Here is a 13,733-nt window from a genome sequence, read left to right as displayed (position 1 = left end):
CTAAGTTCCTAAGTCCCGCCCCTGCTAGACAACGGTTACTAGGGAGAGCGATGTTTACCACCAAGATGTCTTCTACATTAGCAGCACGTAGCAGGGCTGAAACAACGGCTATAATCTGCTAACTAACGGCTTGTTTTTACCAATGACCCGCCGCCAGTGCAGCCCGTCTATTATTGTAGAAGTAGCAATATTCCCCGCATTCAGAAATGCAACTGAAACATCTTAAGACGCTTTTGACACCACAGGTAAGTTCAGTGTCTCTGTGTCGATGCTAGGCTATCCAGGGCTTTAACCAGACGCTTATTATTGGCATGGTTGGGGTTATCTCTGGTCCATAGCGTTATAGTGGAGTTATAGACCAGAGCTAGGTTGGGGTATGATATGAACATGTCGTATCAGTATGTGTTGTTCTTGCAGCTCAAATAATGATGGTAATTTGCAGTGGTGGAATGAGTAGGCTACTCACATTTTTTATTTAAGTAAAAGTATCAATACTGCAATATAGAAATACTCTGAATGGCATTCAAAATGGCACTTGAGTAAAAGTACAAAGGTATTGGCATCAAAATATACTTAAAGTACAAGTACCAAAAGTAAAAGGACTAATTGTGCAGAAGCAGAATGTCCCATTTCTCTAAAAAATCTTTTGAAAATAGAAGATCTACAAGCTCTTGTGATCGGCTATTTTCAAATGGACGAAATGTATACAGAGCTGAAGTGGTTAATGTTTTGTGATAATAATCAAAATCTACAAAGTAACTAGGAACTAAAGTTGTCAAATAATTGTAGTGGAGTAAAACTACAATATTTGCCGCTGAGATGTTGTGGAGTAGAAGTCAAAGTATTGAAGTTGAAAATACTCAAGTAAAGTACAAATACCTCAAAATTGTAAGTAAGTAAATGTACTTATACTTTACACCAGGGGTCTTCAACAGGATGTCTGGGACCCCTAGGGGGTCCTCAGAGTTACTACAGGGGGTCCTCCAAATCTTTGTGCGATAGAAACCTTTTTCTCCTGTTTGAAGCGGTGAAAACCGCTTCCAATGTGTGGCTTTGTGTGTCCCACGCCCATATATGGTCATTTCAGTCCAGAATGAACAGGTTTTTTCAAAAACAAAATGTGTGTTTAATGTCCATATATGGTCATCTCAGTCCACACATACGTACATACGTACGTACGTACGTACGTACGTATGTGTGTAGTGTCTGTCCCGGTCTGATGATTGGATACTTTGAGGATTGGTCAAGCTTCACATGACAATTCGGCCCTCCAGATAAAATCATTAATTCATTCAGAATATAAAGAATGTATAGATCACAGAGTTCATAACTCTAGAACACATAGAATAAAAGTTCACCGCTTCACTTCGAACCGAGGTTTGATTTTTTATATTAACTATATGTTAACCCTAGTGTCCTTATTCTGATAACTTTAGCCAAAAATAGCCGATCTACAAGCTCATAACGCCTCGCGCAAGAGCTTTGGTGTAGAGGGGAAAAAGTACAGAGTGAAAGATCAAGTTTATTAAGTATTGACGGTTCAAGTGGTTAAATATCTGAAAACACAAATTGACATGAATCCAAAATACACTGATGATTGTGCTGTCAAACTGTGGTAACTTCACTCCAAGAAAGGAACACTCTCACGCTTTACTGTCGTTGACTCTTTATCTCAAACTTGCAAAGTGACAAAATAATACAGAACACTGTGGAGCACACACGCTGTTGTCTGGTACCTTTCCTATCTGCCGGTCAAACCGGAGGTGAACACTAATAACCCCAAACCTGGGAGACTGGAGTTCAAGGTCACCAGCTCCATCTACAGGCGACAACAACAATATAATACTGTGACTTTATAACACAAACAATGAAACTATATGGAATCTATGAACAGGTTGTGGGGGTCCCTGCTTCATCTCTCTCTCTCAACTAAGGGGTCCTTGGCCTGAAAACGTTGAAGACCCCTGCACCACTGAATTTTGTGTGAGACGTTAATCACATTGCCCCCTCCCTCCCCTCCCTTCTGACGGGTTGTGTCTCTCTCTCATAGGAAGGTGCAGCCAAAGTGACATGCATGGCCTGGGCACCAAACAACAGCAAGTTTGCTGTGTGCACCGTGGACAGAGTGGTGCTTCTCTATGACGAGCAAGGAGAGAGGAGAGACAAGTTCTCTACCAAGCCCATAGACTCAAAGGTAAAACGTGTTCACTCAGATTCGTGACAAATGTAAAAGTCCAGCGATGATAGAATGTTAAACCCTGCCGTTACAGTCCGATGAATTCAGACATTTTCCGCCAAACTCACACACACACGCACGCACGCACACACGCACGCACACACACACACAGACACACACACACACACACACACACACACACACACACACACACACACACACACACACACACACAGTGACGTCTTTTGATTGATTGATTATTTTATTAGACAAAAATGGAGAACAGTACAAGTATAGTCAATACAATTGAAATGTAGTACAGTACAAGTACAGTTAAACACCCTGCCTAAAAGGAACATCCCAAATAAGATCTTTTACTGCCTTTTTTACGTTGGAAGCCCTCTGTATTTAATTCATGGACTTTCTATTCAAACTCTGTGGTGGTAAACCGATATGTGATTGGCCCTTGGCTTTCTCTGAAACTCCTGAAATAATTAATCTCTAAATATTTTTGTAACCCTGCGATTCAAGGTTATTAATTAAAAAAAATCTCTAGTCGGAAGCAATAATCCATTGATGTTTGAATTCTATGGCAGTATGGGAAACAGAGTTACACAGTGAAAGACATGGCCTTCTCCCCTGACTCTACGAAAATCGCCATCGGCCAGTCTGACAACATCATCTTTGTATACAGAATAGGAGAGGAATGGTAAAATGCATTGGCTCACTTCATGTTCTATATTACATTTCATGTACACAATTGTCATAAAACATTATGCTGACAGTTTTCTCTCTCTACCCAGGGGGGACAAGAAAGCCATTTGTAACAAATTTGTTCAAACGGTGAGTAAAAGAAAAGCTGTTTAATGGTGTTGTATTTTTCTAGTCAGTCAGTCATTCTCACTGTTATTTGTTTTGTTACAGAGTGCGGTGACTCGCTTGCTTTGGCCAATGGAGCACGCTATTGTCTTTGGTTTAGTTGAGGGCAAGGTAAGACACACACAATGTCCTTGTGCAAACTCACTTAGATTTATTATATGCTCTCAGAAGGTATTGTGCGTGCCGGGCCTCGTCCCTGTGCGTCCGTCTGTCTGTGTGCAGTTAATCTCCGCCATTGTTGGACCGGTCGGGCGTGAAACTGTGCATGCTGATTTTCACATCAGCCTGTTTTATCGTCACATTTGTTTTATATAAATTACTCCTACAGATTTTCTCCAAACATGACACCAATCGGTACACATTATTTCTACAGACATGTAATCTAGACGGATCTGTCCAATTCTTATTCATATTCCATCCTGATTGGCTCAGATTGACTTCATAAACACGTCCATAACCTTATAAGGTTCCCCTTGAAGTGTGTTCTCTAACCTCAATGTGTCATCATGGCATCAGAAAACAAATCGGTCAGCTCCATATATGGGCACAAAAGGAGCAAGGACTGACAGATACAGAGATCTCCATATATGGCCATATACTGATGACATCGGGGACCTCCATATATGGGCATAGTACAGTAAAATTGCCTGCCTCAAAAACGTCATCTAACTCATTAGCATTGAAATACGTAACACATGTGACTTTTTTTAGTTCAATGAGACTGAAGCTGCAAGGGGTTTAAAATGATCCTTGATTTGACACTTGAAGAAAAAAGAAAACATAACGTTTTGGTGGTTGGGTGATATCATCTTATGATGGCTGAGCCATTTCTTTCTCCTCTCACAGGTTCGTCTTGCCAACACACAGACCAACAAGTCATCCACCATCTATGGGACGGAGTCCTGTGTCGTCTCACTGGCTTCGAAGTATGCACACTTTGACTCTTATGACAGAATAATGAACATACTGTACAATCCTGTTGTCAGGCAGTCAGATTTCTGTTTTCATATGACATCTTTGTCCATCCATCCATCCATCTTCAACCGCTTATCCGGAATCGGGTCGCGGGGGTAACAGTTCCAACTGAGACCTCCAGATTTCCTTTTCCTGCGCAACTTCCTCCACTCCCTCTGGGAGTATACCGAGACGTTCCCAGGCCAGTCTGGAAATATAATCCTTCCATCTGGTCTTAGGTCTGCCACGGGGTCTCCTCCCAGTGGGACGTGCATCGAGGACCTTCCTAGGAAGGCGCTCGGGGGGCATCCGTACTAGATGCCCGAACCACCTAAGCTGACTCCTTTCCAAGTGAAGGAGCAGCGGTTCTACTCCAAGTCTCTCTCGGGTGATTGAACTTCTCACCCTATCTCTAAGGGAGATACCAGCCACCCTTCTGAGAAAACTCATTTCGGCCACCCGAGACCTTATACTTTCGGTCATGACCCACACTTCATGACCATAGGTGAGAGTGGGAACGAAGATTGCTCGAAAGACAGAGAGCTTTGCCTTCCGGCTCAACTCTTTTTTCTTCACAACAGTGCGACATCTTTGTTCACAAGTTATTTTCTAAACTGAAAAACAACCGTTTTGGGGCCTCTTCTTATACTCGCAGAGTTCAATTACCACTCATGATTTTAAAGTGCACCATCTCTTCTGCAGTGTGTCTGGTAAAGGCGTCCTGTCGGGTCATGCTGATGGAACAGTGGTACGCTACTTCTTCGACGACGAAGGCTCAGGAGATTCTCAGGTACCTGAAGCTTAGCTGAAAGATAATTCTGTGGGCAGATAAATATATCTGTTTCTACTTTCTACATTCATCATCTCATTTCTATGTGCCTATCCATCCTCCATATCTCATCTAGATAGCGGTGTTCTAAAAAATAATAAACCTTTGATCAAATTGATTAATTTCAAATATCGTCACTGTCTGGCCAAAACCTCTGAACTCCATTTTTGAGGTTTTTGATTTTTTTTTTGCATAAATCAGGGGTATTATTGAACACCCTTTACATCTGAGTGTTGGTTAAAATAATATTGAACCAATGAAAAGTAGTAAAAAGCCCTTTGGTCAAAACCTCTTAACTCCACTTGAGCTCATTTTCCCAAAAGTGAACATTTTGGAGTTAGGAGGTTTTGGCCCGACAGCAGAGATATTTAACACTTGGACAAAATATCTACAATCGGTGTCCAGAAACGATATCGGCATCGGACATCGAAAATCAGACATCAATCCGTCTCTAATCTATTTTTTGTCGTTCTCTCTTTGTCGTTCCCCATGTGTCTCTCTCTCTCTCTCAAACATACATACATACATACATACATACATACATACATACATACTTACATACATACATACTTACATACTTACATACATACATACATACATACTTACATACATACATACTTACATACTTACATACATACATACATACATACATACTTACATACATACATACTTACATACTTACATACATACATACATACATACTTACATACATACATACTTACATACTTACATACATACATACATACATACATACTTACATACTTACATACATACATACATACTTACAGGGTAAGCTCCTGGTGCACCCGTGCCCCCCCTACGCCCTGGCCTGGGGCACCAACGGCATCATGGTGGGCGGCTGTGACAAGAAGGTGGTGGCATACGGCAGAGAGGGCCATGTCCTGCAGACGTTCGACTACAGCCGCGACCGCAACGAGAAGGAGTTCACGGTGGCCGTCACCAGCCCCAGCGGACAGTCTGTGGTGGTCGGCAGCTATGACAGGTATGATGAGGTCGCTCTTTTCCAGCAAGGTTTCACAATGACATCCTGGAAGAAAAAGATGAAGATGTAAGATGATAGTGATATCCTTATTAGGGTGACAGACAGACAGTTTGTTTATTGTCAGGGAAATGTCTCTGTAGTCTTTACACATCAAAATCCTGACTGTTATTTAACTCTAGGTTAAATTAACAATCTTGATTTTAATGTACAGTCATTTACCTAAAAACAGTATGTTGGCATTGTTGACATGATTGATTTTATATTCATATCGATTAGAGTCATCTTATTATGCAGATATACCGGTATACTATACGGGGTTCCCACTGTCATGAAATTCCTGGAAATATTTTGAAATTATTTTTTTCCCCCCCAGTACTGGAAAAGTTTTGAAATTGATCAAGGGTCCTGGAAAGTCCTGGAAAAAATAGCTATGCATTGTTTTTGGTTATTGATTTTGTTTACTGCCACCATAACTTTGGATTGCTGCCACAATTTTCTTACCTTTTGATGTGGGCATGTGAGTGTCCGCATGCACGATTGCATGCCACGGTCCGTTCGCAGCATGCACACTTTATTTTTCTGTCTTTGGGCATTGCACATAGGAGTAAGCGACTCGTTATACAGTGCATAACTGAATGCCAGTATGAGAAAGCCTCTGGGTGGCAGTGTGTGGCAAGGGTTTATTTAGGCCATGTTTGGTGATCACAAAGACCACTCAAATGAAATGTACCTCTTTCCACATAATGAGATAATGGCTCAGTAACAACACTGTTTTGTTTTTCAGCCAACCAACAGCAAGTTAACTTTATTATTATAGTTAAAGATTAGGTTATAGTAATTGTAGTAATTAAAATAGATCTTTCTGTTTCCATGTTGTGTGCAGGTTGCGGGTGTATAACTGGGCTCCGAGGAGGGGCGTGTGGGACGAAGCCAAGCCTAAAGAGATCCCCAACCTCTACACCATCACTGCACTGGCCTGGAAGAAGGACGGCTCGCGACTCTGCGCTGTCAGTGTGCTTGTAGATCTGCTGTTTTCACTACTTTTGTGCGACGGCCTTGTATGATGAAGCAGGGCTTTACATACAAATTTGAAACTTGGAGATTACATCTGGCAGTAGTGTTGATGTCTCCATTGCTGTCATGCTCTCTGCTTCTTTGTAAGCCAACAGAGTCATAGAAATGGTAAAAGTAACCCAGCAGTAGCGCAGAGGCACATTTAATATGGTTGTATTTATCATTTAAAAAAAATGATTTAAAATTGTGAAAATAGCCAATCTTCAAGCACACAACGCCTCACACAGCGAGGCGTTGTGTGCTTGTAGATCTGCTGTTTTCACTAGTTTTGTGTGACAGCCTTGTATGATGAAGCAGAGCTTTACGCTTTGAAAAAAAAAAAAAACATACAAAAAACATTAGATGTTTTGTTGGTTACACTTACGTGCATGCACATATTTATAATAAATCTCAAATTAGCGCTTTTATGAGTACCCAAAGACATGATGGAGACCAAGAGAGAACTAAGTGTGTGTGTGTGTTTGTGTGTGTGTGTGTGTGTGTGTGTGTGTGTGTGTGTGTGTGTGTGTGTGTGTGTGTGTGTGTGTGTGTGTGTGTGTGTGTGCACACGTGCACGTGCGCATGTGCGTCCCCAGGGAACGCTGTGTGGGGGAGTGGAGCAGTTTGATTGCTGCTTGCGGAGGAGCATCTACAAGAACAAGTTTGAGATGACCTACGTGGGCCTGAGCCAGGTAACCGCCGATTCCGCACAGCATTTCACACCAAATCCAATGCGTTTTATTCATGCAGCAAACGAAAAAAAAAAGAAAAGAAAAAAAAACGCAACTGTCCTGTGTGTAAAGGACTTTACTCTGTTTACTCCTCCCTCCCCAGTGGTGAAAGTGGTTTGAAATTCTTGCCGGAACTGTCATAAATTGGCCGCGCGGCGAAGCTGCGCGGCCGAAAAAAATTTGGGAGGCTCTAATCCCCCAAAACCCCTGAAATGCATAGAAAACTTTATTTTGGGAGGCCCACCTGCTGCCCCTCTATAATAAGCCTCTTCATATTGTTCATGTTCCATACAGAAGGCTAAGCATATATATTATTATTATATTTATTATATTATTATATATATTATTATTACACATTATTATAACCAGTTATCTAAAGTAACTAAGTACATTTACTAAAGTACTGTATTTAAGTACAGGTTTTAAGTATAGCCTAGCCTAGTTTACTGGAGTATTTCCAATACTTTTAATTCTACTCCACTACATCTCCCATTCCCAGATGCAGAATTGAATCATTTTGGTCTATTCTGCATTTATGGCCACATGCAGGCACAGACACGAGTCCTCCTAGAGATGGGATTTATGGCTCTTTGAAGTGAGCCGGATCTCTGGGATCCGTTCCTTTCAAAGAGCTGTTCAAAAGACGTAGGCCTACATTTTGATACTTATACTCAAGTACATTAACATTCCAAACTTCTACTTGATTGCAGTATTGATATTTCTACTTAAGTAAAGAAATTGAGTATTTTTCCCACCACTGTTCATTAGAAAGGAACGGCTCCCTACTGTGAACCGAATCCTATCGTTCATTTCAAAGAGCCGTTCAAAAGAATCGATTCGTTCGCGAACGTCTCACCTCTACCCGCTCCGTGTCAAACAAACACTGAAACGCAAACGGACTGACTGGATCACACTGACCTACACAAACCCACGGGAATAATTTAGAAGCACTTTATCAGAAAATATAGTAACACTTGTGTAGCCTACTGTATGTTAATCTGACTTTAGTATAGACTATTGTTTTCTTCCTGGACGTGCGTTTGTGGCTGGTTATTTAACATGGGATTTTGACAGCTGGCTTCTCCTCTTCTTAACGGAACTCCGTTCCGTCCCCAAATGTTTTAACGGAACGGGGGTTCCGGCCGTTCCGGCTCACTTTCACTACTGTCCCTCCCTGGTTGTGTGCTGCTCCAGGTGATCGTGAGGAACCTGTCCACAGGGACGCGGGTGGTGCTCAAGTCCCACTACGGCTACGAGATCGAGGAGGTGAAGATCATGGGCAAGGAGCGCTACCTGGTGGCCCACACCTCCGACACGCTGCTGCTGGGGGACCTTCTGACCAACAAACTGAGCGAGGTATCAACTCTACTCTTTTTTAATTAATGTTTTTCTTCTTCATGATTTTTATCCCACGATTTTGTAACCCATTTTCACCTTTCTGCCAATTGCCTATGTAATCCTGGGCTCTGCTCTCCCCCTGCCCGACTCCCTACTTTGCGAAAAAAAAAAAAAAAAAACTTGGAGATACGAGGTTTCTGCCCGACAGTGACGATTTACTGTTCCACTATGCTTCTGTCCTGTCAGGTGGCATGGCCAGGCTCTGGGGGGAACGAGAAGTTCTTCTTCGAAAACGAAACGGTAGGCACACACACACACACGCACGCACGCGCACGCACGCACGCACGCACGCACGCACGCACGCACGCACGCACGCACACGCACGCACACACACACACACACACACGCACACACACGCACGCACACGCACACACCTCAGTTTAGCTTGGGAGTGCACTTTTTAAAGTGCTGTTGTGAGGCTTTCTCACTCTCTCTCCGGTGATGAATAATTGAAAGAAATGTCTCCCTGCCGTGCTCCACACTGGGCCTGTCTGTCATGTCATCCCCTTGGAGCTAACATCACAGATAAGGCAGGTCTTCTTGCCAAACCAAGTGGCCTGAGCAAAAACTGCTTTTGAATGGGATTTCAAATATTTTAAGATGTATTTCTCCCCCAGTCAAAGAAATAGGAGGTACCGGCAGGGAGAAATCTGTCTGTGCTACTCGACATTGTACTTCTATTTGATATTACTTTGTTTAACTCTGTCCTGCTGTGAGGTGCTCTCTCTCTTTGTGCAGCTTCAGTTTGAGTTTCTCCTTGAACCTGTCATTTTCCTTTTGCTTCAGTGCCGAGGACCAGATTTTTTATACATAAAAGGCTTTTCATTCAATTTGTGCTTCCAATCTGTGTGAAATTGACATCTGATTGACTGCAGGCAGCAGATAATTAATTACACATTCAGTGAATGAGCCTGCCTTCTGGTCACATTACAATATGTTGAATGGTTTAACCTGGGCAACACAAGGCCCTCAACCTGCACAGGAATGAGAAGAAGTTGAATTCAGTGATGGGCAGTACAGTACGATCCTCAGAGTTCATTTGGTGAATAAAAACGGAAGATTTTACCGTGTGCTGAAATTTAAATATTGAGTAATGAAGTATAGTACAGCAGTGGAAGGACACAGTGAAACTCCATGTGAGCCAAACAGAATTTGGGTGAATGACTACTGCTCATGCATTAGGAGCCAAAGCAAACTCCTATTGATTAAAAAAGAATACAAATATATGAAAAAGATTAAGATAAGACGGTATATTATATATATTATAATTAAATAATAATTAAAATTAAAATTACGAGCCACTGCAACTGGTGGAGAACCTCCACAGCAGAGGGACTGACCCAGATGGAGCAACTGGTCCAGCAGATTCTAATATTAGAGCAGGTGGAGGGTTTAGAGTGATACAGCTGACTCTCATTAGAATCCCAAGTTAATTGCAGCCGTTGCCATCATCTCCACTACAACCCAATTAAGCTGGTTTTTAGAGGCAGAGACAGGATCTTCTGAAATGTGCAAATTGCGTTGATAAAACACATTGTGTAACCAGCACAATCGCACTTCATGTCTGCTCCCATTATTTTAGCAATCTGACTGACTTCCTCCCTCTACAACAGGGCAAGAATTTCATGAAGGCCATGGCCGCTGTTGCCCCTCAGTTTGGCCTTGTGGTCCTCAAATCAATGTCATGACCTGAGACCACAGTGGCCTTAATGCCCCTCAAACCAATGGCATGACCTGAGGCCACAGTGGCCTTAATGCCCCAGCTGACTGTATCACCTTCTCCTCTGTCTCTTTCTTGTCAATATGTAGACAGTAGACACCGGTGTCTCTTTCTTGTCATGTAGACAACAGTGTCTTTTGTTGAGATTCTGAAATCTTAACTCCCCCGAGTCCCCATCTTTAAACCAATCCAGACTTTGATTGGTGCAGGGATGAGCATGGATCAGATTGTAAATACCATCATTTATCTATTTCACTGCAGATTAGGATATCATCCCTAAAGGCCCTTTTCCACCGGCAGCGATAACGATGACGATAGCCATAAAATATCACAGCGATAATTATGCCTTCACATTGATGTCCGATAAAGTTATCGGACATCAATGTGAAGAGGCGCCAATTAACAGCCGCTCGCACAGAGCGCACCTCGAGCCGTTTGTCAGAGACCCAGTTCCATATCACTGTGATCTTAACCACATCGTTGTTGATCCTAACGATGTAGTTGTCGGCTATCGTTGTCTGTATCGGTGTTGGGTGGATGCTGCCGATCCACTTCAATTGAAAACCCACTTTTTTAAATCGTTATCGTCATCGTTATCGCTGCCGGTGGAAAAGAGCCTTTACCCTTAAATTCAACACATTCTTTCAATGGACTAAAATCTTGTTTCATTTGATGGTCTTCCTGCCCTGTCATTTGGCCTTTGTGCCCTCAAACATTGGACAACACCAAAGGCCAAGCGTCCTTGCCCCTAAAATGACGAAATTCCAGGCCTGCTCTACACCAAATCTCGTCGGCTAAAACGGCTGATCTACAATCTCAGCGCTGTTGTAGAGCCTCGTAGACAGGCTATTTTAGCTAATGTTCCTACCACAATATGGATGCTTTGGTTCAAGTGGTTAAATACATAAACATAAGGGAGAGAGAGGAGAGAGCGCAAGGTGTGCTTCAGATGACAAGCAAACTAACGCACCTGTTTGTGAAATAACTTGCATATTTACTTCTACTAGCCCTTACCCGTTCAAAGATATGAGCTCCGAAAAGATGTACAGTGTGTGGGTTATGGGATGTGCACTGTGCACACAGTATATGAGGGATGGAAAGTAACTTTAACTGGTGCTTGCATGATAATATGTAGGAGCATCAATGTAAGAAATATCCGTTTCGTTTAATGGCTACAGAGATACTGAGTACCCCCCCCCCCCCCCACCCGCCTGCACACACACACACACACACACACACACACACACACACACACACACACACACACACACACACACACACACACACACACACACACACACAGAGAGTGAGCTGGTTAAACATGTTGCCTCATGCTAGATGCAGAATATATATGCCTCATGCTAGATGCAGAATAGATTGTAGATACACCATAAAAATGCTAATATACAGCATATGATTTGTGAAAGTGACAAACGGGCTTCACAGTTATGTCAGGTGTGTTCATATGCTAATGTTGATGCGATTTCAGATCAATTGCTACAGCCACTGAGAAGAAATGCTGTGACAGACAGACAGACAGACAGACAGACAGACAGACAGACAGACAGACATTCGGAAAATTATATGTTTGATTTGAAAAAATGTGGCTTAGTAAATCTGGCCCATAGAGTCTACTATAAAACCTACTACAATGTTTATATTTACGTATGTATATTCATGTTTTTTCCATCAGGTGTGCATGATTTTCAACGTGGGCGAACTGAGCCTGGTGGAGTATGCCAACAACGAGATCCTGGGCTCGGTCAGGACTGAGTTTATGAACCCACACCTCATCAGGTTGGTATAGTGACATAAAACAAACACACCCACTGCAATCCGTCTGAGGATGTCAAAGGTTGGGAACAAATCAAGTAACCCCAAGTAACCTGTGTTGTCCCTTCACTCAATGTTTGAAGATAATCCATGCAGGGAAACATCTATTATTTACGCTTTCGCTTTCAGGTGTTAGCTTTAAAGGGGACATCCAGGCTAAAACATATGCCCCCCTTAATTTGTCTTTTATCATGATTGTTCCTACCTGGAATAGAATATCCTTAGTTACGTACCTACGTTACGTAGTTACGCGGCTACGTGACGTATGTATGTAACTAAAGATATTCTAGAAGCTTACTACGCTAGAAGCGCACGTTATCTTCTCATTCATACTACTAGATTCTAGCGATCAACAGACTAACTATTATATTCTTTAGCTGATATTCTTTTTTTTTTATACCACAATGCCTTGTGTACATACTGGCTGTGATAACTCCAGGGCAGAGCCTTCTTTGCGCTGAAGAAGTTACGCTAAAAGTAACCGGAAGCTCTATGGCTCTATGGGAACCACAGCCTCGCTCTCATCCGGGTCAATATGTCGCCTTGACATTGATACACAAATTGATGACAGTGAGTTATACGGTATGTGTAATTGTCACTACAGTATAAGGGCCAATTAAGTACCTTATAGGCAGTCATTGTGGAGTATTTACAGAATCCAAATGGTAATAATAACCAGCAATGACTGTACTGTAGCACATTTACATAATATTACACTAAATGCTCTCAAATTCACTTGATACACAATCATGCACCTAAAAACATCTTTACATTGTGGCCCTCAAGAGGGCAGTATTGAGCCACTGAGCTGTCACACCGTGTTTTCATTTGTGTTGAGGGTGGAGAAAAAAAAGCATTAAAAACACATCACTGTCAGCACGTCCGTTTCTCCTCGCAGTGCAGAAGAACTCATTTCACTACAAATCAGCCCTAATGTATTCAGCCTGCCAGTCAGAACACATCCATGCTAATGTATTCAGGCCTTGTCAAAAGTGTCAGAGTGCAAGTCCCTCTGTGTCTCGCTAATAGCCCACCGCTGTTCCAGCTAACAGTGAGCATAGCGCTACTGCTGCTGCTGCTGCTAGCCAGGGGCGTCACAAGTAGAGTTCTCAACGGGCGTGAAAATTAAGGCCCGGCCCTAACTGGGCCCTAACTGG

At 42.4% G+C, this 13,733-nt stretch overlaps 1 protein-coding gene across 1 annotated transcript in view; it reads left to right on the top strand.

Moving 5' to 3' along the window:
* Positions 1-206: 206 nt before the first annotated feature.
* The window catches only part of LOC308300503 (intraflagellar transport protein 172 homolog), a gene marked incomplete at both ends in the record, with an annotated part of 87,921 nt that continues 74,394 nt past the window's right edge, over positions 207-13,733 (top strand). Inside the window, 13 exons of the mRNA XM_080744346.1 lie at positions 207-245; positions 2,051-2,194; positions 2,773-2,885; positions 2,980-3,019; positions 3,101-3,166; positions 3,902-3,981; positions 4,712-4,799; positions 5,627-5,841; positions 6,725-6,848; positions 7,491-7,586; positions 8,820-8,981; positions 9,210-9,263; positions 12,437-12,540. Coding sequence (XP_080600472.1) covers positions 207-245; positions 2,051-2,194; positions 2,773-2,885; positions 2,980-3,019; positions 3,101-3,166; positions 3,902-3,981; positions 4,712-4,799; positions 5,627-5,841; positions 6,725-6,848; positions 7,491-7,586; positions 8,820-8,981; positions 9,210-9,263; positions 12,437-12,540 — 1,325 coding nt within the window. The remainder of the gene's footprint in view (positions 246-2,050; positions 2,195-2,772; positions 2,886-2,979; positions 3,020-3,100; positions 3,167-3,901; positions 3,982-4,711; positions 4,800-5,626; positions 5,842-6,724; positions 6,849-7,490; positions 7,587-8,819; positions 8,982-9,209; positions 9,264-12,436; positions 12,541-13,733) is intronic.

The sequence above is a fragment of the Nannobrachium achirus genome, assembly GCF_963921795.1.
Source record: "Nannobrachium achirus genome assembly, chromosome: 16".
Lineage (NCBI taxonomy): Eukaryota > Metazoa > Chordata > Actinopteri > Myctophiformes > Myctophidae > Nannobrachium > Nannobrachium achirus.
The sequence above is the reverse complement of the archived record's forward strand: the minus strand, read 5'-3'. Positions and strand labels throughout refer to the sequence as shown.